This window comes from Vanellus vanellus (genome assembly GCF_965231255.1).
Source record: "Vanellus vanellus genome assembly, chromosome: 26".
NCBI classification, from domain to species: Eukaryota; Metazoa; Chordata; class Aves; order Charadriiformes; family Charadriidae; genus Vanellus; species Vanellus vanellus.
Genome location: NC_138931.1, coordinates 606,478 through 626,960, shown reverse-complemented (window position 1 = coordinate 626,960; position 20,483 = coordinate 606,478). Strand labels below are relative to the sequence as shown.

Genomic DNA, 20,483 nt, shown 5'->3' with positions numbered 1-20,483 from the left:
GGTGTGAAAATGCCCAAGTGCTCAAACCGCCCCTCGGGGGGAAAACTCACGGGTGTCGTTGGGTTGACGGGACCCGAACCTAAAGTACTGAAAAAATGGTGGTGATGGGTGTGAGGCTGATGCGGGGGCTGGGACAGGTCACCCGGGGTGCACGCTGCGCTCGCCTTGTGTGCGCTCAGGTGCTGCTGTGTTTGATGTTACACACCGTAAGAGGGCCGTGGGAGCGGGGAGGGGGTCTGCGAAGCAGTAACGATGCCCCGCGTGGGGTGGGAGCGCGGGGACTTCGGGTTTGTGCCCTCTGAGCACTGACGGCAGAGCAGGACCACCGCGCGCCTGCCCTCGCGTTCGCCTCCTGCCCCAGAACCCGCTCGCTATTTTGGGCACCTGAGCGCGCAGAGCGGGTGCCGCGGGGCAGGCCGTGGGCTGCCTCTCGCCCCACGCGGGGCCTCGGTGGGGGTCGCTGGCCTCGGTGGGGGGCAGGTTGAGGTGGGGGGGACGCAGCCGTCCCCAGGGACCCCGCAGAGCAGCTCCCGGGAAACTCTCTGCCGAAGGGTCGCGGGGACAGAGCGGGAGCTGTCGGTTTACCGAGCGGTTTTCCACCGGGTTCGGGGGGATTTGGAGCCCGGGGCAGGGCGGGGGCTCCCGGAGGAGCTCTCCCCCCCCCGCGGGGAGGCGGCAAAGCTCCGGGCGGCCACCGGGACCGGGCCGGCCCCGACCCCGCTCCGCAGCGACCCCCCCGCCCCACGCGGCTGCCCGGGGGGGCGCGGGTTAGCCGGTGCCGGTGCCGGTGCCGGTGCCGGTGCCGGTGCCGGTGCCGGTGCGCGGGGGGGGGGCGGACACGCACGACACGACCCCCCCCCCGCCCGCCCCACGGAGCCGCCCGGGCGCCCCGCACTCACATCCGGGGCCGGGTTTGCTAATGAGAGACGTAATTAACCCGGAAAAAAGCGCCGCGGAGCCGGGGGCACACCCCCTCCGCCGCCCGCCCGCAGCCCCCGCCCGCTCCGCGGGGCGCGCAGCGCAGGGACGCCGCGGGGTGAGTGCCGCGGCCGCGGGGGCCACGCGTGTCCGCGGAGCCGCCGTGGGCAGCGCTGCCCCGCGGGAAGGGGAGGGTGGGGGTGGGCTGGGGAGGGTCGGGGAGTCCTCGCCGCCCCGTCCCCATCCTCCCTCCCTCCGTCGCCCCCCCCCACCGCCGGGGCTCCCCCCGGGAAGGGGGGCCGGGAGGCGGCCGTGGGTGCGCGGGGGGGGGCCGAGGTGGGGCAGCCGCCGTGGGGCTGGTGCGTGGGTCCGCGGATGTGGCAGAAGCTCCTGCGGCAGCGGTCGGGAGCATCCGTGCCCGGTCCCGGGGGAAGAGGCCCCCCCTGCCCCGGCCGCTTCTGCCCGTCAGTGCCTGCGGCCGGGGGGGGCGGGGGGGACGCGGGGAGAGCTGGGTGGGGGTAGCCAGGGCTGCTCCTGCCGGGGTGGCCCCCCGATCTGGCAGTGGGGACCCTGGGGGAGATTTGGGGGCGCCGCACGCTCCGCTGGGGGTCTGTGGGGTGGGAGCGAGTGCGCGGGGCTGCCTGGGGACCCGCAGCGGGCCGGGGCGCTCCCCGGGCTGCTTTGCTGTGGCGAGATGAAGAAACCCATCCTCGCTGCTCCCAGCCTGCCTTTCAACAGGTTAATTATTGCATTAAGGCGAACGTCTGGAATTAGCAGGAGTTAGTCGCTGGGCTGTGCCTACACCGTCTCTCCCGTGTGTCAGCCGCCGGACAGACGTCGGCAGGGCGAGCTCGGGGACCTCCTTGGCAGGGCCAGGTAAAGGGACGTGGTGCTGCGGCTGCAGCCGTCGCCCCGCGCTGCGGGGGCTGTTTCGGGGCTGTGCGGGGGCAGCGGGCATCGCAGCTTGGAGCCCTCCCGAAACGGGGTTGGTCGTCCTGCGCCCCATCCGGCACTGGGGCAGCTCAGACAGGCGTGGGAGAGGAGGAGGAGGAGGAGGAGGAGGATGCTGTGGCTGCCTGCAGGTGCAGTGGGCTGTGCTGTGGGGTGAGGTGCCGAGGAGATGCCCCTGGCCAGCGATGCTGCGATGCTCTGAATGTCAGGTCTGCCGTTGCTGTGGCTTTTTCCGCTGCAGGGTGCCCCTGGGTCGCGCTCCCGTGGCTGTAGCTGTGCCGGCGGCAGCAGGGAGCAGGGCACGGGCAGCCGTGGTGGTGCGGCGAAGCGCTGGCGTCCTGTGGGTGCTTCCCGGAAAGTCTGTCGGTGTGGCTGTGCACGAGGCCTTTGAGGCAGCAGTGACCACAGAGAGGGGCTCGGGTGCCGTTTGGACGATGCCCTGCACCCTCTGCCTCTCCTGGGAAGCGCTTCCCCATATGTCAGGAGGCAGGCGAAAGGGTATTTTTGCTGTAAACCTTCTATGGTCTAATTGTTCTTGTCATCTCGTTAAGTGAAGCAGAAAAGGCTTGTCCTTTTTGGTGGGATATTATGACTTTGAAAAAGCTGGGAAGTCAGTTGCTTCAGTGGTGGGAAGGAGTCCTGGAAGTCACTACGAAATGGCATAAATTCATAAACGGGATCTGGTGATGAGACCCTGAGGGCCTGATTCGGTGCGGTGCTCGGGAAGTTGAAGTTGACCTTGGATGGCAGATTGCCCTCCATGAACGGGGCACGGGCATCCCCATAAGCCACAGCCCGCTGTGCCCAGTGCCAGCGTGATGGCCGGCGTGTTTCCATAAAGGATGTCCGCTGAAGCGCCTCCTCGCTGCGAGGCCTTCAGGGACTCATCTGCACTTTTAAATGATGTTGATTTTCTCTGAGGTCCCTCTTATTCTCCCCCTCAGGTTTGGTCTTGTGTCCTTCCGACAGCAAACACAACTTTGGGTCTTGCATGGAAATATTTATGACTTGGAGTTTACAAAGTGTTATATAAATAGTAAACATTAGTGCAAACGGAGCGTTTTCTGGCCCTGCCGGAGCTCTGAGCAGGGGCACCAAACACCGCGTGCTGCCGGAACTGGAGATGCCGCTTTTATCCTTTTCCTGCGGAAAAGTGCAATTCTCAGTGGCTGCAGGGAGACAGGCGGATCGTGTCCTGCGGGCGGTGGGATGTGAGGGGACGGGGACCTGGCTGGCGGGGGGAGCCCGTGCCAGCGCTGTGCCCGGCCCCGGGGGGGGACGGGGCAGATCGCCCCTCGCTTGCGGGCGAGGAGGAGCGCGGTCTGGAGGGCAGAGCTTGGAGCCGCTGCAGTCTCCTCTGCCCGAAGGTTTTTGTGTGCGCAAGTGCCATCCGGGGTCAGCGTGCACAGAAGAGTGGAGCTGGTTCGTGGGCTTTCAGCTGAGCCCGTATTAATTAAGGACGGCAGAGGGGGAATGTAGGGAGTGCCGGGAGGTGTGCCGTGGGTCCGGCAGTGGGGCTGGGGGCTCGCCCTGCGCTGCCTGCGCACACCTCCGCTCTTCCTCAGCCATCCCGTAGGCAGAAATCTCTGGACTTTTATTAGCAGCAGGAGAAAGAGGCAGTTTATGAGGCCCGGTCCGGACGTATCGGTGGGGTTGAAGGCGCTCGGGGATCTGCTTTCCGTGTGCTTCCCCCCGGCCCACAAAAAGAACCCCACAAAAAAGCAGTAAAACGTGGAGTGCCCACATAACGCTTGCATCAGGGCAGATGGGCTGTTCTAAAACAAACTCTTCTACCGAAGCGGTGCGATTTCCCTCTTAGCAGAGCCCTGATACCCATCTCCGAGACACCAGCGATAAACTCCGAGATCCTGACAACAGGTTGACTTGTTTTCTGCCACCTCTACCTTCGCAGCTGCACCACAACTCTTGCACAACACGCGCCTCTCGGGGCCCCACTCCACTGCAGCTATTCAGCTCAAAAATAGTATTTCCTCCTTTTCTGCATGAGATCTCTTATTTGTGCAGCCTCCACTTGTGGCACCTGCGCGCGTCACCCCTCTTCTACCGGACAAACCGCACCCGGTTCAGCTCGCATCCTTTCGGTAACCGCTGCCTCCGTCGCCGCCCGCCCGCCCGCCGCCGCGGTGAGGGGGCTCTGCCCGGGCGCAGGGACGTGCCCTGCCCTGCCCGCGCCTCCCGGTGCCGCTTTCGCTCCCCGCGCGGGGCTGGACGTGACGGCACAGAGCCCCGGTGCGTGGGGCAGCCCCATGGCGGGGGTGCCGAGGGGCTCCCCCCGCCGCGGCTCGGCAGCCAGCTCCGCTGCGCCGGGTGGGTGGGAGCCACTGCCAAATGGCAGCGGTGGCAACGTGCACCCACTGCCGCTGACTCAAAGCCGCCGCCGCTCCTGCGGGGTGACGGGGCGCAATGCTCCAGCTCCCCCACGTCCTGCGCCCACGGGGGACACGAGCAAAGGCCATTTTTGGTCACGGCGGCTGCCATGCTCTCCCGACCGGCTGCTCAGGGCCGTCGTGCCCGTGTTGTGGCGGGCTCGGCACGGCGTCTCGCCCTGCTTCTGTGGCTGCCGGGGAGGTCGGCGTTGCAGCCCGGCTCTGCTGCGGCCGAGCGGAGCTCAGAGGTGGCTCGTCCCGGCCGGGGGGCAGTGCCGGGGGGTCCGTGCCCGCAGCAGGCCTGGTGACACAGCTTGGCCCCGCGGCGATGGGTCATTGTTTTCCCTGCTGACTCGGCATCCTGGCTGCACAGATTTTCTGCTGGAGTTGCAGATTGTTTTCCATTTCCTGGGAGCGCGCTCGGGCTCTCTAGCGCGCAGGCCGCTTCGGGATTATTGTTTCTTACGGTTCCCAGGGACCTGGTGTCTCACGTCAAATGCTTTGTGGCTACTCCATCCTCTCTCGGTGGGCCGAGCTGTGGCACGGGGCTGCCCCGCGCTGCTGAGCCCTGCGGAGGGCAGCTCCATGGGACGTGGCCACCCCTGTGACAGTTCAGGGCTGTCACTCGGCATCGGTCTGTTGCTGCCCCGGGGCATCGCGGTGACCCTGGTGCTGCCCTGTGCCGCGAGTGCTCCCGGAGCCGGGCTGGCGAGCGTTTGTTCAGCAGTGCGCAGTGATTGAGTCCATCTGCAGCTCCCGGGTTCCCAAAGTCCCGCAGTTCCTCGCTGAGCTATTTCGGTCCCGCTCGCTGGTCTGATCTGCCCTGCTCCTGCCTGCACCCGGGGCCGGCACGCTGGCACCCCTCCTGTCCCGAAGGCGTGTGGGGTCACCTTTGTGTTCGGCAGCCTCCCCCCGCTGCGAGCGCACGGCGGTACCCGTTTGACTTTGCTTTTTGTGTGTCCAGCCCGGTGTGGAGGCTGGGGAGAGGCAGCGGGAGGTCGGGGCAGGGTGGGGAGCGGGACCCGCAGGATGCTCGGCCAGCGGCCGTGGGAGGTGGCGGCCGTGGGAGGTGGCGGCCGAAGGTGCCGGAGCGGTTGGCTCCCTGGGCAGCTGGGGCTGCGGGAGCAGAGCACCCACCTCTCCCTGCCCGTCCCTCCTCTGCAGGGTGATGCGAGAAGGAGCCCGGCATGCCGTACTTGGATCGACAGAACCGTATCTGCGGGTTCCTGGACATCGAAGAAAATGAGACCTGCGGCAAGTTTCTGCGGAGGTATTTCATCCTGGACACCCAGGCCAACTGCCTCCTCTGGTACATGGACAACCCGCAGGTAGGCTCCCGCGCTGCTCCGGGCTCCGCGCTGGGCACGGCCGCGGAAGTCGGTAGTGAGTCTTTAGCTGCATCTCGGGCTCCCCGCTGGGCTGCCCTGGTGGAGGCGTCTCCTGCGGGTCCCCAAAGGAGGACTCTCTGCTGCATCAGTTGTCTGTTGGGGTCCCCCGTGGCTGGGTGCAGCCGCGACCAGGCTCCAGCCCCTGCGACTTTGGTGGTTTCCAGGACTGCCCCAGCAGCAGCTTACGCCACCGGGAGCCATTGGTACCGCGGAGGAGCCTACAGAAACGCTGTGCCATTGTGAGGTGTTGCATCTCCCTTGTGTCTTAGTGTAGGGACAGGGATAACAGGAAAGAGAAGAGGTTATCATAGAAATACTTGTCATCTCAGAAGCAGTGTCACGCAGCAAAAGCACTTGGACCAGGAGCCGGGTGGTTGGGGGAGATGGAGTCCCTGCCTGTCGCACCCGCTGTCCCTGGGAGCTGCCCCCCGCGCTTTCGGTCCAGCTCGACAGAGCAAAAGCCAAAGCTGAGCTCTAGGAAGACCCTGCTGGAAACCCCGCGGTGCCTGAGCACCGCTGGTAGGCTGCGGAGGCACCTGCCTTCCTGAAGAGCGCCTCGCTGCGGGTTGTGCATCGCCGTGTTCGAAGGGGAAGGGGAAGCGCCCGCCAGCGGTGTTCGCAGCGGCTCCGGCTCTCGGAGCCCCTCTGGCACCTGCGGCGCCGCCGCTCGGGGCGGTGAGCGGGACAGGCCGTCCGGAGGGGACGGAGGAGGGCAGGGCGCTCGCGTGCAGCACGGCATGGCCGGTCCCAGCCGCGCGCGGGGTGCGAGGTGAAGCAGGGGCACAGAGGAGGGAAGCGGCCGGGGCCGGCAGCGCGGCTGTTGGGTTTGCGGCCTGACCCCACTGGCATGAGGGGACAGCCCGGCCGGGCGCTGTTGCCTTCTCCCTGTCATTTAACTCCCATTGCTCATTAAACGTTTTGCAGAACCTGGCCATCGGTGCGGGTGCTGTCGGATCTCTGCAGCTGACCTACATCTCCAAGGTAATGTCGGGGTGGGGCGGAGGGAAAATGGGCGCTCCCCGTTGTCCCCTTATCCGCGCGGCTTTCCCGGGAGAGGCGGTGGCTCATCCCAGCAGCACTGGAGGCGAGGTCCTGCCCGAGCCCGTGCCGTCCTGCCCGGAACGGGAGCCTGAGTGGGTCTGCGGGAAGGAGGGAGCATCCCCGCAGCACGGCCGGTCCCTGCGGGGGGACTGGTGTTCGCCTTCGCCCTCGGGCCGGCGCGGGGCGGGCTGCGAGGTCGGGGCGCGGGAGGAAGAGGATCTGCTGTGCCCTGAGGAAGGACGCGGGGCTGCGCGGGGACGGGAGCGCGGTGTGGGTGCGAGCGGGATGCCGCGCTGGCCATCAGCGTGGTGGTGCTGCTCCAGCACCGCACCGAGCCAGGGTTTGTGTTCGCGCCACGGTGCCCCTCTCGCTTTGGTGCTCAGTCCCCATAACCCGGAGGTGACGCCTCCCCGTTGTGGGTCCCACGGCAGCCCGGGGTCTGCGGGAGGGTGCTCGTCAGACCCAGTTGTCGGCTCCCAGGTCGGAAGGGACCTCAGGGATCACCTGGTCTGACCTTCTTGGCAAAAGCACGGCGTTGACAAGATGGCCCAGCACCCTGTCCAGCTGAATCCCAAACGTGTCCAATGATGGGGAATCCACCACTTCCCTGGGGAGGGTATTCCAATGGCCAAGTGTTCTCAGCGTGAAAAATGTTCCTCTTGTAAAGGAATGAAAATGGGGAAGTAGAGACGGTCCCAAGGTCCCTCTGGCGATGGGTTCGGGGGCACCAGCAGCTCTCCCCTGTGCTCAGAGGGCAGCGCCCTGAGGGATGAGACCTCCTGGAAGCTCGGTCTTCCCTCTGCCGTAATGGCATTATCCGGCTTCCGCAGGAAGGTGAAAGTAGTGCAACAAATGACAACAGTTGCGGGGCTGGTGACGGGAAGACGCGGAGCTGTGGCTGCAGCGCGGCCGCAGGAAGCGGAGCTGCCCCCGTCCCTTCCCGTGAGCTGCCCCTCGGCGGCGGCTGGGGGAGCGGGGGCTCGTGGCCACGCGCCGGCTCAGCTCCGTGCCGGGCCGCATAAAGAATTGGACAGATCTCTCTGTTCCTGCTGAATCATGATTTATAAATTAAGCGCAGATGAAGCAACGCCGGGAGGTTGAGCCTTCCCCATTTCGGAAGCAGCCTCACTTATAAATTATATACGTTTTAGTCTAAATGCAGATTGCTGTAGGACAGCATTTGGTCACAAACTGCAGGATGGGGTTATGCCAGCGGCTTTAGCTACCAACTGTAAATATGCCAGAAAAATGGAGGTTTGCTTGAGAAAACATATTTAAAGCATTATAGACTGGCTCCGAAGGAGGAAGCCTGTCAGAATAAATACTCCATGAATGCTGTGCTTGGAGCCCCGGGGAGTATTATTCTTACATAAATGATTCCTACTCTTTAGGGAGAAACCGCTGCTATTTTCCCTCAATTTTCTTAATTGCTGACAAGAGCGACTGTGTTAGTCCAGCAGAAACTCGCGTTTTCAAGGCCTTTGAAAGCTTTCCGTTCTCTGCTTTACAGTGCAGCCAGCGCCGGGGGGAGCGGCAGATGAAAGCCCCGTCTCGGCGCTGACCTTCCCCTGGGACCGCGCAGCCGTTGCCGCACGTGGTCCGTGTCCCACCCGACACGGGCCGGCTGCCGAGCGCCCGCGCAGCTGCGCTGCGGCTCCTGGGCTCGTGCGTGTCGTCCTCGAGGGCACGGCCGTGCTGCTGGGGGTCCTGCCCCGCCATTCCCGGGGGGGGAAGCAGAGCCTGGGGTGGGAGCGATGCCGCGTGGGTTCCCACGGTGGCACCCAGCAGGGCTCCGAGCGGGAGCTGAACGGGGAGGATGTGCTAATTGGGTCCTGCCCACCGGCCACGTTCGTTTTGCCCTGACCCGAGCTGGCCGGCTCTCCTCCTCGTTTGCCGAGGGGGTAATTGCAGGGCTGGAGCTCCTCGGCCCGCGCTCACGCTGCGGCATCGGTGTTGGACGGGGGCTCGGATGAGTTTGGGGAACACCGGCGTCCCCTCCATCACGGGTGCGTGGATGCAAACTTCCAGCTCCCATGTGTGCCGTTAGCGCCTGTTATCATCTTTGATTTTTTTCTTCACTTTGCTCTGTTGCAGGTTAGCATCGCCACCCCGAAACAGAAGCCGAAAACTCCATTCTGCTTTGGTGAGTGGGGGGGACGCCGGGCCCCGGCGGGGCTCTGCCAGGGGGGACGCCCCACCACGGGAGGCTGCGGCTTGCGGGACCCGCGGGACCTGCCTGCAGCGTCCTTGGGGCCGGGGCGGGAAGGGGATGCTGCCGGCGCCCGCTCGCGCTAGCCCTGCGCTGGCCCTGCCGCTGTGACCCCGCGCAGGATGCGCAGGCAGAGCCTGGGGAGGGGGCGGGACCCTGTGGGTCCCCTCCGTGACGGTCCCCGTCGCTGTGCTCCGGAATACTTTCCGCGTGTCCCGTTGTGCTGCGCTATGTTGTGCAATACAGTTTTTTTCCCTCTTTAACGCCAGCGCAAGCTGCTCTCCCTGTGGGTGCCAGGGAGGAGTGGTTCCTATCCCATTCCCCCACCCGAACGGCCTCAGCCCGACCCACGCTGCCTCAGCGCCTCCCGCGTGAGCTGGGAACCCGGGTTTAAAGCAACAGAAACGAGAGCAGAAGCACATACTTGTCCCCGGGGATGAGCGTTGCCTTTGCAGTGCTTTACCACCAGGGACGCAGCCCAAGACCAGCGCGCGCGGCGCGTCCCCACGGGACGGGGCTGCTCCGGAGGAGCCCGGTGTGGCAGAGCCCGGGCGGGAGCCTCGTGGGAGTTCCGGCAAGATCTCGTGCGAATACAGATATCTTACAGATATCTCCAGCTTTTTGGTGCAGAAGTCCTCCGAGAGCTGCCGGCCAGGGGGAGCCTGCGGGGAGCGTGTCCCCGAGGAGAGGCGGTTCCCGGACCCCGCGTGGGGTTGGCACCGGCGCCTCGGCTGAGAGTTAGAGCCCAAGAGCCGAGTGAAGCAATCCCCAAAGGGCCCTCAGACGCCCCGCGCGAGGGGGTAACTTCAGCACCAGATTGAGCCCGAATTTGGGCCGTGCCACAGCCTTGGTTTAAGCCTGGCTTCAGCCCCGCTGTCCCTACGCGCTGCCACATCCCCCTCCACGTCCCTCAGCCGCTTCTCCATGCGAGAGGTTACGAGACCGACATCTGCAAATCGCTCTGGGACGGGGTGTTGAGAGCTGCTGTCTTGTTGATTTATTGTTTAATTTCTTTTAATAACGCTGAGCACTGAATGGGGTTCCCTAACTCTTCTGTTCGTTCCCTTCCTTGGTAGTTATCAACGCTCTATCGCAGCGCTATTTCCTACAAGCCAGCGACCAGAAGGACCTGCAGGACTGGGTGGAGGCGCTGAACCGGGCCAGTAAGATCACGGTAGGTTGCATTGTGCCCCTCTCTGGTGTTGCCGTGTCCTGCCTTGATGAGACACTCGATAAGCGCCTGGAAGAACTGTGCTTCTCCTCTCGCGGTGCTCTCCTCCGCCGCCGCCTGCCCGGTCCCTCCTGGGGAGCAGCCGTGGCGGTGGCCGCGCGGTGCCCAGCCCGGGAGCAGGTCTGCTCCAAACCTGCCAGACTTTCTTCTGGGTCAGTGCCGAGGCTGCACCGGGGAAGGATGGAAGTGCAGCTCTCCGCTGGTGGCTGCAGTGCCGTCTTGTCCTTCTGGACCCGGCTCCGCTTCGCGTGCGTCCCTTGTTTTGCTGTTGAGTGACGCAGCTGTGACACGGGGCTGCAGCTCCCGAGAGCCCCTCGTTCCCGGGGGAGCGTCCCCGGCGCCCCGCACGGCTCGGGGAGAGCAGAGCTCTTGCACAGCCGCCCCGGGGCTGCGTGCGGTTCTGCCGGGCTGGTTCGGATCTGAGGGGGAGACGGTCGCAGCCCGGGAGGGACCCACCGGCGACGCAGCGTTTTGGCGCGTGGGGCGGGACGGCTTCGCCGGGTCCCTCCCCGAGGCCAGAGCTGCGCGCTGACCCCCCTCGAGGCTCTGGCTTCACACGGGGCACGTTCCCTCCGCCATCCCCGGGCATCCGCCTGGTTGGGATTTACTTTGCCGCTGTTGGGTCGGGCCCTCCCTGCCCCGCTGCTGCGGGGGGCGGCGGCTGCACCCCGCGAAGGTGCTGCGGGATCGGTCCCCATCCCCGCCTGCTGCGGGGCCGTTTCCCGGCTGTCGGCCGGGGTACCCATAGCCGACTCCTCGCTGTGGCTGTCCAAGGACGTCTTTCTCGCGCTTCCATAATTTATTTACTCAATTTCTATTCTTCCTGGAACACCGGGGCTTGTGAGGCGGCATAGCGCGGCATCGCGGGCGGGTTGTGCCTGCGTTGAGAGGAGTTTGTCTGCCATCTCCTCTCATTTACTGTTGCGTTCGTATAACCGTAAACGAATGGTCGCTGACCCGGTAACTCGGGGAATCTGTGCTCCTCAGCTGCCCGGCGCTGCTGGCGACGCGGGGTGATGCTGAGCTCCCTCTCCCGTGCAGCGGGAGCAGAGGCGCCGTCTGCACGCTGCGTTTGACGCTCGGCGCGCGGAGCCCCTGTGCCGGGGGACTCCTGGGGTCGGCGTGCGCAGGACGGCCTCTTCCCGGCCTCGGGGTGTGGGGGGTCCCGGCGAAAGGGTCGGGGGCACCCCAGGCTTCCGCGTACCTGCAATTAGCAGCCTTGCCAATGCTCCGTGCTAGCAGGGGTTTACTCAATCACGCGCTGATGCGTGTTGTTTGTGGTTTGTGAACTAAATGTAAGGAAAAATCATGATGGACAGCTTCGGATTGGGTCCTATCAGGTAACCTTTTTTCTGTGAATTTTTTGTTTACAATCCCTGGAGTGCTGTGTTGTCTCCGTGGGAAACTCGCCTACAAGACCACACCTGGCTTGTATTTTCTTTTTGTATCTACACGTACATTAAATGTGACAACCTCTGTGCCTGAAGCCACCAAACTGACTGCACAGGCTCTGGCTTGTACCCTCTCTTTTATGGGTTCAGGTGATATCGGCCACAAAAAAACCCACCTCCAAAACCAGTTGGGAGTTGTAACCGGAGCCCGCCAGTGACACGGCTCTCGGTGTACCACGGGGGCCGTTGCCTGCAGCAGCCCGCCTTGCTCGGGCCGGCTGAGGTGGGAGCGGGTGCGGCGGTAGGAAGCGATGCATCTTCTGTTTCTGCAGTAAACCGGGGTGACTTTCGTACCCTGATGTCGGCCAGCCCTTCCCAGCGCTGGCTGTGTCCCGGCCGGCCGACCAGCGCACCCAGCCCTGCAGGGAGGAGTTCTCGCAGGCTGGCGGGGGAACACGGGGCCACCGGGGTGTGGGTGACGCTGCCGCTCTGCCCTGCCTGGGAAATCCCTCTCCCCGCTCTGCAGCTGCCGTAGGTCTCCGGTTGTGCCAGCTGTGGTGGCCTCATCGCTCCAGCGTGGGTGTGGAGGCGCAGAAGGGCCGTGGGGAGACGTCCTGGCTTTCGGTGGGGTTTGGACCCTCACCCGCCTCTGGCCTTTGCGTGGTTTCCCTCTCCCCGTGGGCTCTGCCGGGCTCCCGGGCAGGGGGTGCGTCACACCACGCACACTCGTGTGCGCTCGGTGCCGGCCGAGCCGCTCGCCATGGCGGGGCAGAAGGAGGGGGCAGCAGTTTGGGTATTGCTCCCGGTGCGGAGCGCCAGGTTCAGCTTCCGCTTCTCACGGAGACTTCTCCTCTGCTCTTGGCAAACCGGTTCCTGTGTTTCCCCACCCTGCGCGCTCGCTCCGGAGCCGGTGGCTCAAGGCACGAGGCGCGTGTGCAGCGAGCTGGTGTGACCGTGACGAGGGGCGCTGCTCACTTCTGCAGGTGGAGAGGCACTGAGCCGTGCCGGGTGCTGAGCAGCACCTTCCCCCTTGCGCTGCCGCCGGCAGAGGGGTGCAGCTCCGCCCCTTGTCCCCACTGCAATGGCTCTGCATCTGCGTTGTGAAACCATTTCCTCCGGCCGGGCGGCCCGTGCCGGCTCCCCAGCCTCACCGCGCACCCGCCTCGCGCTCGCCCGTGTTGCCGGGGCAGGCGGTCGGTGCGTGACGGTGCCCGCGGGCGCTGGTGCTCTGCACGGGGCTGTGCAGCGCAGGCGCGTGTGACCTGCCATGGTCTGGCCCCTGCCTGTCCTGGCAGCGGTGTTTCCGAAGCAGGAAGGGATGGCACCTTAACGTGCTGCTGCTGCCTGCCCCTTGCCTGCCGCTGCCTGCCCCGCCAGCCGAGCCGGGCTGTTGGGGAGCACCCGGGGCTCCGCGCGGGCAGCGTGGCCGTGGGGTGACCGGGATCTCCTCCTTGGCCCTTCCTCCTCCTCTCCTCCCAGAGCTCTCCTGCGCGTGGGTTTGTGGGGTCTCAGCGCAGACCTCTGCCCCCAAGACGGAAGCCAGGGCTCCGCTCAAACCCGAGTCCAGCCGTCGGCCGCGGGGGGACGTCAGAGCAGCCAAGAGCTCCGCTTGCCCATCCAGCAGCCGACGCGTGGGGGGGTTTGCACCGCGAGGACAGCGGGTCGCTCCCTGTGCGCCTCGGGGTGGAAGGCAGGAGGGTGGGTTGGAGCCAGAGCCCCCAATTAATGGCATTAGAGAAGTGGAAGTGCCGTCTCGGGATGGAAAACTTGGAAACCCGCCTTTCTGTGCCGAGCCGGGTGCCGGCAGGAAGGAGCTGGGAGGGGGAGAGGCGGGAGGCCGGCAATGGGAGCCGGTCCCCGCGGCGCAGCCTCTGCCCGGGGCCGTGGGGCCGCTCGCGGCCGAGACACTGCCCCGCGTTGGTGCGGGACACGCGGGCGTTCGGCGTGTAAAATAGCGCCCGGCTGTCTGCGGTGCCCCTGTGGACGTGCTGCAGCTCAGCCTCGTTAGGCTCATCATTAAGCCAAGCTGTAAGTAGAGCGGGGACAATTAGAGGAGCGAGCGTCCCGCAAACGCGTTGGGCTGCAGAGGCGAGTCGCAGACTCCTGTGAGTTGATGCTTAATCATTCACCACCTCTCATCTCGGCGCCTCCTGCAATCCGCCCGGGTGGGGCCCACACCCTCCTTAATTGGGGCGGCTCGTTCATTTATTATTTTTTAAAGAGACATTGCTGCTTTTAGGCTGGAAGGACAGAGACGATGGGTGCCCAGTGGAGGCGGGGGGCTGCCCGGCACGGTCACGCCTGTGCCCTTCACCCCTTTCTTTCTCCCGTAGGTGCCAAAGGGTGGCAGCGTCCCACCGGCCACGGAGATCGCGAAGCCCCCGCTGGTGCCCCAGGCCCAGGAGAGGAAGCCCCAGGTGGCCTATAAAACCGAGATCATCGGGGGGGTGGTGGTCCACACGCCCATCTCCATCAACCAGGTGAGCTGGCAGGCTCTGCGCGCCATCCCAGACCCCGGGGGTAAAGCCCCCGCCGCGTCAGCACCCCGCTTCCGTCCCTCTGTTCCCTGCGCTTTAAGAGCAGCTCCCAGTGGGGATGAGCAGAAGAGGCGGCGGGCTGCTCCGTGCGAGGGCATTCCCACCGCACCCCGCTTCGATGTGCCCGCACCCGCTGCCGGGGGCCTTTGGGCGCGTGAGCCGGGCTCTGAGGGGCCGCTGCCCGCCGGGGGGACCGTCCGGCTCCTGCTGTCGCTGCCCGCCGGCGAGGGCGAGCGGGGCCGGGGCGGCTGCACATCGCTTCTTGCAAATGACCCCCCAGTTTGCGCTTTGGGACGGGAGAGCGCGGGGAAGGCGAGTGTCGGGGCGTGACTGCCTCCGCCTCCCGCTGTGCCCCCCCGGTACTGGGCAGCGCCAGGGCTGGAGAAATGCTGCTGAGCCACAGCAGCGATGGGCTCTGTCCTTCTCCGACCCACGTGTCGCAGCAGCAGAGGTTGCGGACGTGGGTCCCCCGGCTGGGGTGGGGGGTCCGGGGGAGCTCTGGGGGTCCGGGGGAGGTCCGGCTGTGGGGCTGGAGGCAGTCGCTGGCTGTTGGGGAGGCTGATGTGTGCTTTCATTTCTGGAAACCAGCTCGGTGCCCGCAAACCCTTCCCACTCAGGGGTGTATAAATAGCTGCATTTAGCGCCCTGCAGCACCTCTCCTGTGTCTCGCTCAGCAGTGGTGAGAGGAGGGGGGGTGAGGAGGAGGAGGAGGGTACCGATCTGCTCACCTTCCTGCCATCCCGCACCATCCACCCACCCCTCCTGGGGCCAAATCCCCCGTCGAGGTGCCGGGGGCAGCGGGACCCCGTGTTGCTGCCCCCACCGAAGCAGCCAAAGCGCCTGACCCGTGCCGGAGGCGGTGGGTGGCACCGCTGGCTGTGGCTCTGCACCCCCTGTCCTCGGCACGTGGCCGTCGGTGTCTGCCACCTTCAGGCGCTCGTCCGGCTCTGGGTCTCACTTCAGCTCTTATCGGTGGCAGCACTAAAAATAGAGCAGAGAATTAGATCATCGCAGCGGTTTTTGCTGGCAGGCGCTTTTAACGCTTCCCTGGCCACGGGGTTTGTCGGGGAGGGGGGTGTGAAGGTGTGTGGGGGGGTGCGGAGGCACACGGGATCGATGGGGCCGGTGGCTGTCCCTTCCCCGCGGGGCACTGCTGGACCCTCGGCCCCATGCGTGGGGGGGGGGGGGAAGGGCAGGGGAGGCCGTGCCCCCCGTGTGCCGCGGCAGCAGCCAGCCCTGCGACTTTTCTTTTTTGATTCAGTGAGTTAAAGCTGCTCTTTCCTCCTGACTCTGGCGTTGGCCTCCCTCTCCTCCCCTGCCGCCGCCTCCTGAGCACCGCGCGCTCCGTCCTCAGCCCCGGCCCAACTCCTCTCTTTCACAGAGGGTTTTTTTTAGAGGTGGTGCATCAGCTGCTGGAATATTTTCCGTGCTCTTGCTGCTTGCACCGTGTGAAACAGCTATTCCTCCGCTGCAGCTTCCTGGGTGCGTCTGTGGTTTCCTGGCTGTGCCGCGGCCGGCCGGTGCTGCCCCGCCGCGGGGAGCCCCGTGCTGCGGCTGCACCCCCAGACCGGCCAGCAGCTTCGCCGCGGCTCCGGGGTGTAACGCTCCCTGTGGCAGCAGCGTCCCCATCCCTGGTTTTGGACACCCGCGTCCGTAACACTCGGCAGCGCCGGTGCAGCCCAGGCGAGGGGAGCGGGCAGCTTCCCCGTCCCGGCCGGGCTGGAGCTCTGCTCCGCCGCTCTCCGGAGGTGCCGGCGGCAGTTTGGGGACAGCCAAATGGCTGTTTGGCTCTGTCCTGGAGAAGCCAAAGCAGCCTCTCGAAGGTGCTGGAAGGAGCAGCGCGGGCAGGTCGCTGGTTAACCGCACCGGCAGTCGCGCTGCGCGGGTGCCATATAAGGCTGGTGGCGGCGAGAGCCACCCCGGCTGCCATGGCAATTCTCAAACCTCAGCACGGAGCTGGAGGAAGGGGTTGGAGGGACGGGGGAAGGAGATGAGCGCAGATGTTTCATCTCAACCACCCTCTGCGCTGCCGAGGGGGAAGGGAGGGGACGGGACCGTGCGGGGGACAGAGGGGTGATGCTGGCGGCGGGGCAGGGTCCGGCCCTTGGGATGCGCGGGGAAGTGCTCGGGGGGGGCGGGGGCTGCCTGCACTGCGCAGCCCGTCGGCGCTCACAGCGCTGAGCTCTGTGCTCGGGGAGGGACAGCCTGGGGACAGGGGAAGCGCCATTTTTCTACCTGAGCTCCAAACATCACAGTTTCTTTTGGGAGAATTTGGCTGTGAAGATGTGGAGCGGGGACTTTCGGCTCTCCTGAGCAGTTTATTCCCATGATATTTGTCCCTCTCCAGTTGCGGAGCATCCCTGCTTTCTAACTTGGGTCTGTCGGGCTCCAGCTTCCAGCTGGCGGGTTTTTTTCTGCCTCCCTCTGCCAGGTGGAAGAGCTCCTCCGTCGCTGCGTTTCCCCGAGAAGGGCTGCGGCGCAGTCGGGTCACCTCTCGGCGCTTGCTAAGGCGGGCAGACGGGTCCGGTAACGCCCCGGCTGCAGGGGATTTTCCTCAGCCCTCTCTCTGCTGCTGTGGCTTTTCTGTAGCCTTTCCGATTTCTTAACGTTGTTTTCAACATGTGGGTGCCGAAAGGGCAAATAGTACTCAGGCAGCGGTCTGGAAAGCCGTGTGCAATGAGATAAAATCAGCTCTCGACTCTGGTTGATTCCCCGTCTGGTGTCCAGGCATCGCGATTACCCGTGGCACGCAGCGCTGCGCTCGGGGCTCGCTTCGGGTTGCGTTCCCTCCCGCTCAGGTGTCGTTCCCCCCCGCGCTCTCCACCCCTGCTAACTCTGTGCTCTCCGGTTGCAGAACGGGGGGGACGGAGGGGAGGGCAGCGACGCGGCCGCCCACCCGCTGCTGCGGCGTTCCCAGAGCTACATCCCCACCTCGGCCGCCAAGCCGCCCGCCGGGCCCCCCGTCCTCAAGAGTGGCTACTGCGTGAAGCAGGGGAACGTGGTGAGTGCCGGGGGTCGCCTGCGCCGCGGGTGGCCTTGGGTTGGCGGTTTTGGGCTGGCTGCTGCCCCGCGGGTCGGGGATGCTCCGGGATGCTCCGGATGCTGCACCGCTACAGCACGGGGAGAGCCGCGGAGCCCAGCACTGAGCCGTTCCTCCCCTCTTTTCCAGAGGAAGAGCTGGAAGCGCCGGTACTTCGTTCTGGATGAATTTTCCATCAGTTACTACAAGTGTGAGCAGGTGAGCAGCCCCCGCCTGGGCCTGGCAGAGGGGCTGCCGCGCTCCTGTGCCGGCGCGGGGGCTCCGTGGGAGGCACATCCCGGCGCTGCCAGCGCCAGCCAAGCCGGTCATCGTCTCCTCTCGTCTCCGCAGGACAAGGAGCCCTTGCGTTCCATTCTCCTGAGGGACGTCTGCAAGACCCACGAGTGCCTCGTCAAGTCTGGGTAATGCTCCCGTCCCTTTTCCCTGGACCGCGGCTCCCGCCGGAGCCCCAGGTTGTGCCGGGGCCGGAGCAGCCGACGGGGACTGGGGCTGCTGCGGCTGCTGGTGGGAAGCAGCTCCCGAAGGAGCCGCACCAGAGGAGGGCAGGAAGGGAACTCGGCTCCCTGCTCGGGGAGGCGTTGGACAGGTGTCCTCCTCCTGTCTCCGTGGGTTAAGGAGTACGAGGCTCTGCGCAGTAAATAGCGTCGTGTGGCGGAAGAACAAAGGTGTCGATGGAGCAGCCGAGAGCGCAGACAGGCGCCTTCCTTACACGCGCCCGGCTGGCTGCACCGCCTCTCGGGAACACTCTGTTGCAGCCAAAGCTGATAAAATCAAAGTAACTTGAAGACTTGCAATGAAAAATGAACTGAGAAAACAAAGCTCTTCGGCTAAAGTAAAAATATAATGTATTAATATATCTTTGAATCGTTTGTTCTTAAGAAGTAAGGGGAAGTTCACAATTAAAATGGACTGTAAATGAGATGGGTTGCGGGTCTGGGGGGGGCGGGGGTTTGCCTGCAGGCGGCAGGAGCCGAGTGTGTGCAGCTGAAGGCAGTGGTCTCTGGGTCGTCTTCTCAAAATCCGCACGAGACCCCAGGTTGGCCTGCAGTATGTTTCCCCAGCACACCCTAGAGATGAGGGCAAATACAGATGGTTTTCCATCCACGACGACCGCTGGTAGCGACCGTCTCTCTCTCTTGCTGTTCCTAGTGACCTCCTGATGCGGGACAACCTCTTCGAAATCATAACCAGCTCCAGGACCTTCTACATCCAGGTGAGGCGCCCGCGGCGCGTTCGCTTTGCTGCGCGGTAAGTGCAGCTCCTGCGAAGGGGCTGTTCCCCCGCAGCGCGGCGGCCGGCCGGCACCACCACGGGAGGTTGTGAGAGCTTCTCCTGGCGAGGGAGAGCTGCGGGACGGTTTCACTTCCCCCCCGGGCTTATTTATAAGAGTGGCTATTTGTGTGAGCAGGAAGGAGCGGAGACAGCAGCACAGGGTGGTGCGAGGAGCATCCCGAGCCGTGGGGCTGTGCCTGCACCCCCCAGGGTTTGCCAGCCCCTCTCTGCAGTGGGGGGACGCAGCCGGTCTCCCCGTGTCCGGCTGAGCGGGGCAGGCTTGGTAACACCCCGACAGTTTTATTTGTCTTTTTTTTTTTTTTTTTTTTTTTTTTTTCTCCCTTAAAAGCTTTATCTATTCCTGAGATGAAGATGCTGTGATGTGGAGAGCGGCTCCCCTTCTGCGGGGGGAGCTGGGGTAGTAGCAAATAGTAATACTTATAAATCGGTAGCAAATACCCTGGGAAGGGTGGGAGCCCCTCCGTCTGCGCGCCCACGCTTCCCCGCGGCAGGGATGGGGCCCGGCCGCACCGGGGCGAGCGGAAGGCAAAGCCTGACCGGGGCCGGCGTGTGTTGCAGGCAGACAGCCCGGAGGACATGCACAGCTGGATCCGAGTGATCACGGGGGCAGTCCAGGCCCTGAAAACCCGCCCGAGGGTAGGTCATGGCCTTTCTGCTTCATAGTTAGTGTCAAATGAAGATCACGCCGATGTACAAGATATTTATTTGGTGGCCTGTGTAAGCGCTCGGTTAGCCCGACCCAGGGTGAGGTCCCTGCCCTCTCTGGGTTGGTTTGCCAACCGCGGGAAAAGTTTTCCTTGAAAAAGACGGAGAAGTGAGATTCAGCCATCGGACTGGGTGAAGTGTGAAGCGTGAAGCCCGCTGCGCTCCGAGGCGCGAGCGAGAGCCTGCCTGGCGGCAAAGGGCTGCCGAATTCAGACTTTCACTTTGCTTTGGGGTTTTTTGCCCCCTCTCCGCAGAGCGTGTGAAGGGCCCCGGGGCTTTGCAAGTCGCTCACAGCAGTTGCACGCGGGAAAGCCCAAGCCCAGCCAGCGCTCACTGTCTGTCTGTCCTTGCAGGAGATGTCCTTCATGAGATCCACCTCCATGGTCAGGCCCGGGGGCTCGGCGGCCCCCTCCCAGCAGAGGCAGGCGGAGGAGAGGCGAGCGCTGTGCAAAGCCCCCTCCACCTCCTCCTGGCAGCCCTGGACGCCGGTGCCGCAGGCGGAGGGCAAGCAGCCGGTGCCTGAGGAGGTGCCGGCGCCGCTGAGAGACTCGCTGTTCATGCCGGCCTTCACGGAGCGCGACGCCGGAGCCGCGCTGGGCAAGCGCGTGCGGCACAAGTCGGAGCCGCAGCATCTCAAGGAGAAGCCGTTCGCCTTCGACCTGGACGATGAAAGCATCCGGACCTCCGACGTCTGACTGGGCGCTGAGCCACCCCCCGGCTCTGCGCGCTGCCTCCCCGGGGCAGTTCGGGGTGCGCAGCCGCACCGGGACCGGGAGGGCTGGTCTGCGTGCATCCGCTCAGCGCCTCGGACTGAGCTCACCCCGTCGTCTCGGCAGGGGTGACGTGGCCCCTTCCCTCCACTGCCACTCTTCCCGGCAATACAGGGTCCGGCCGGCCCCGTGTCGCGGTGCCCCGCTGTGCCGGGGAGCGGGGTCCCTGCCTGCTCCTGCCCGGGCTGTGCCCCAGGCGCTCCGTGTTTCGGGCGCCTCGTGCTGCCGTTGTGCTGGTCCCCGGCACAGCTGGAATGAGGGGCATCCTCTTCTGCAGCTGCGCTGTTTCCCCCCAAAAACCAGCCTGGAGGAAGTGGCAGGAGGTCTCGGAGGCGTGAGGGGAGTGTGGCCTTTCTTGTGTTTGGAAACCCCTTTTCCTCCCCTTTCGCGCTGCTCAGCCTTCCCCGGGCAGAGGCGCGGAGGCACCAGCCTGCGGCTGCCGGCGCGAGGGACGCGCTGCAACTTCCCTTTTTGATGAGTTCTTTTCCCCAGGAGACCAGTTCTTTACCCTGCCTGACCAGGGGCGTATCAACAGATCTGTTGGCTTTTAATTATGTCTTTTTCTGTCGGTGGCCACTGGCAGGCTCCCGGCCCGGCCCCCCCGGGGGGCTCGTTGGCACTT

General features: G+C 65.0%; 1 protein-coding gene across 1 annotated transcript; it reads left to right on the top strand.

Moving 5' to 3' along the window:
* Nucleotides 1-952: 952 nt before the first annotated feature.
* PLEKHA2 (pleckstrin homology domain containing A2) lies at nucleotides 953-19,786 on the top strand (the record flags this gene model as incomplete). The annotated part of the gene is made up of 12 exons (XM_082495731.1): nucleotides 953-1,036; nucleotides 5,421-5,584; nucleotides 6,569-6,625; nucleotides 8,780-8,828; nucleotides 9,971-10,068; nucleotides 13,850-13,996; nucleotides 16,908-17,054; nucleotides 17,223-17,291; nucleotides 17,424-17,494; nucleotides 18,243-18,306; nucleotides 18,945-19,022; nucleotides 19,445-19,786. The coding sequence occupies exons 2-12, from the start codon at nucleotides 5,444-5,446 to the stop codon at nucleotides 19,784-19,786; spliced, it is 1,263 nt and encodes a 420-aa protein (XP_082351857.1). The 5' UTR covers nucleotides 953-1,036; nucleotides 5,421-5,443.
* Nucleotides 19,787-20,483: the final 697 nt, after the last annotated feature.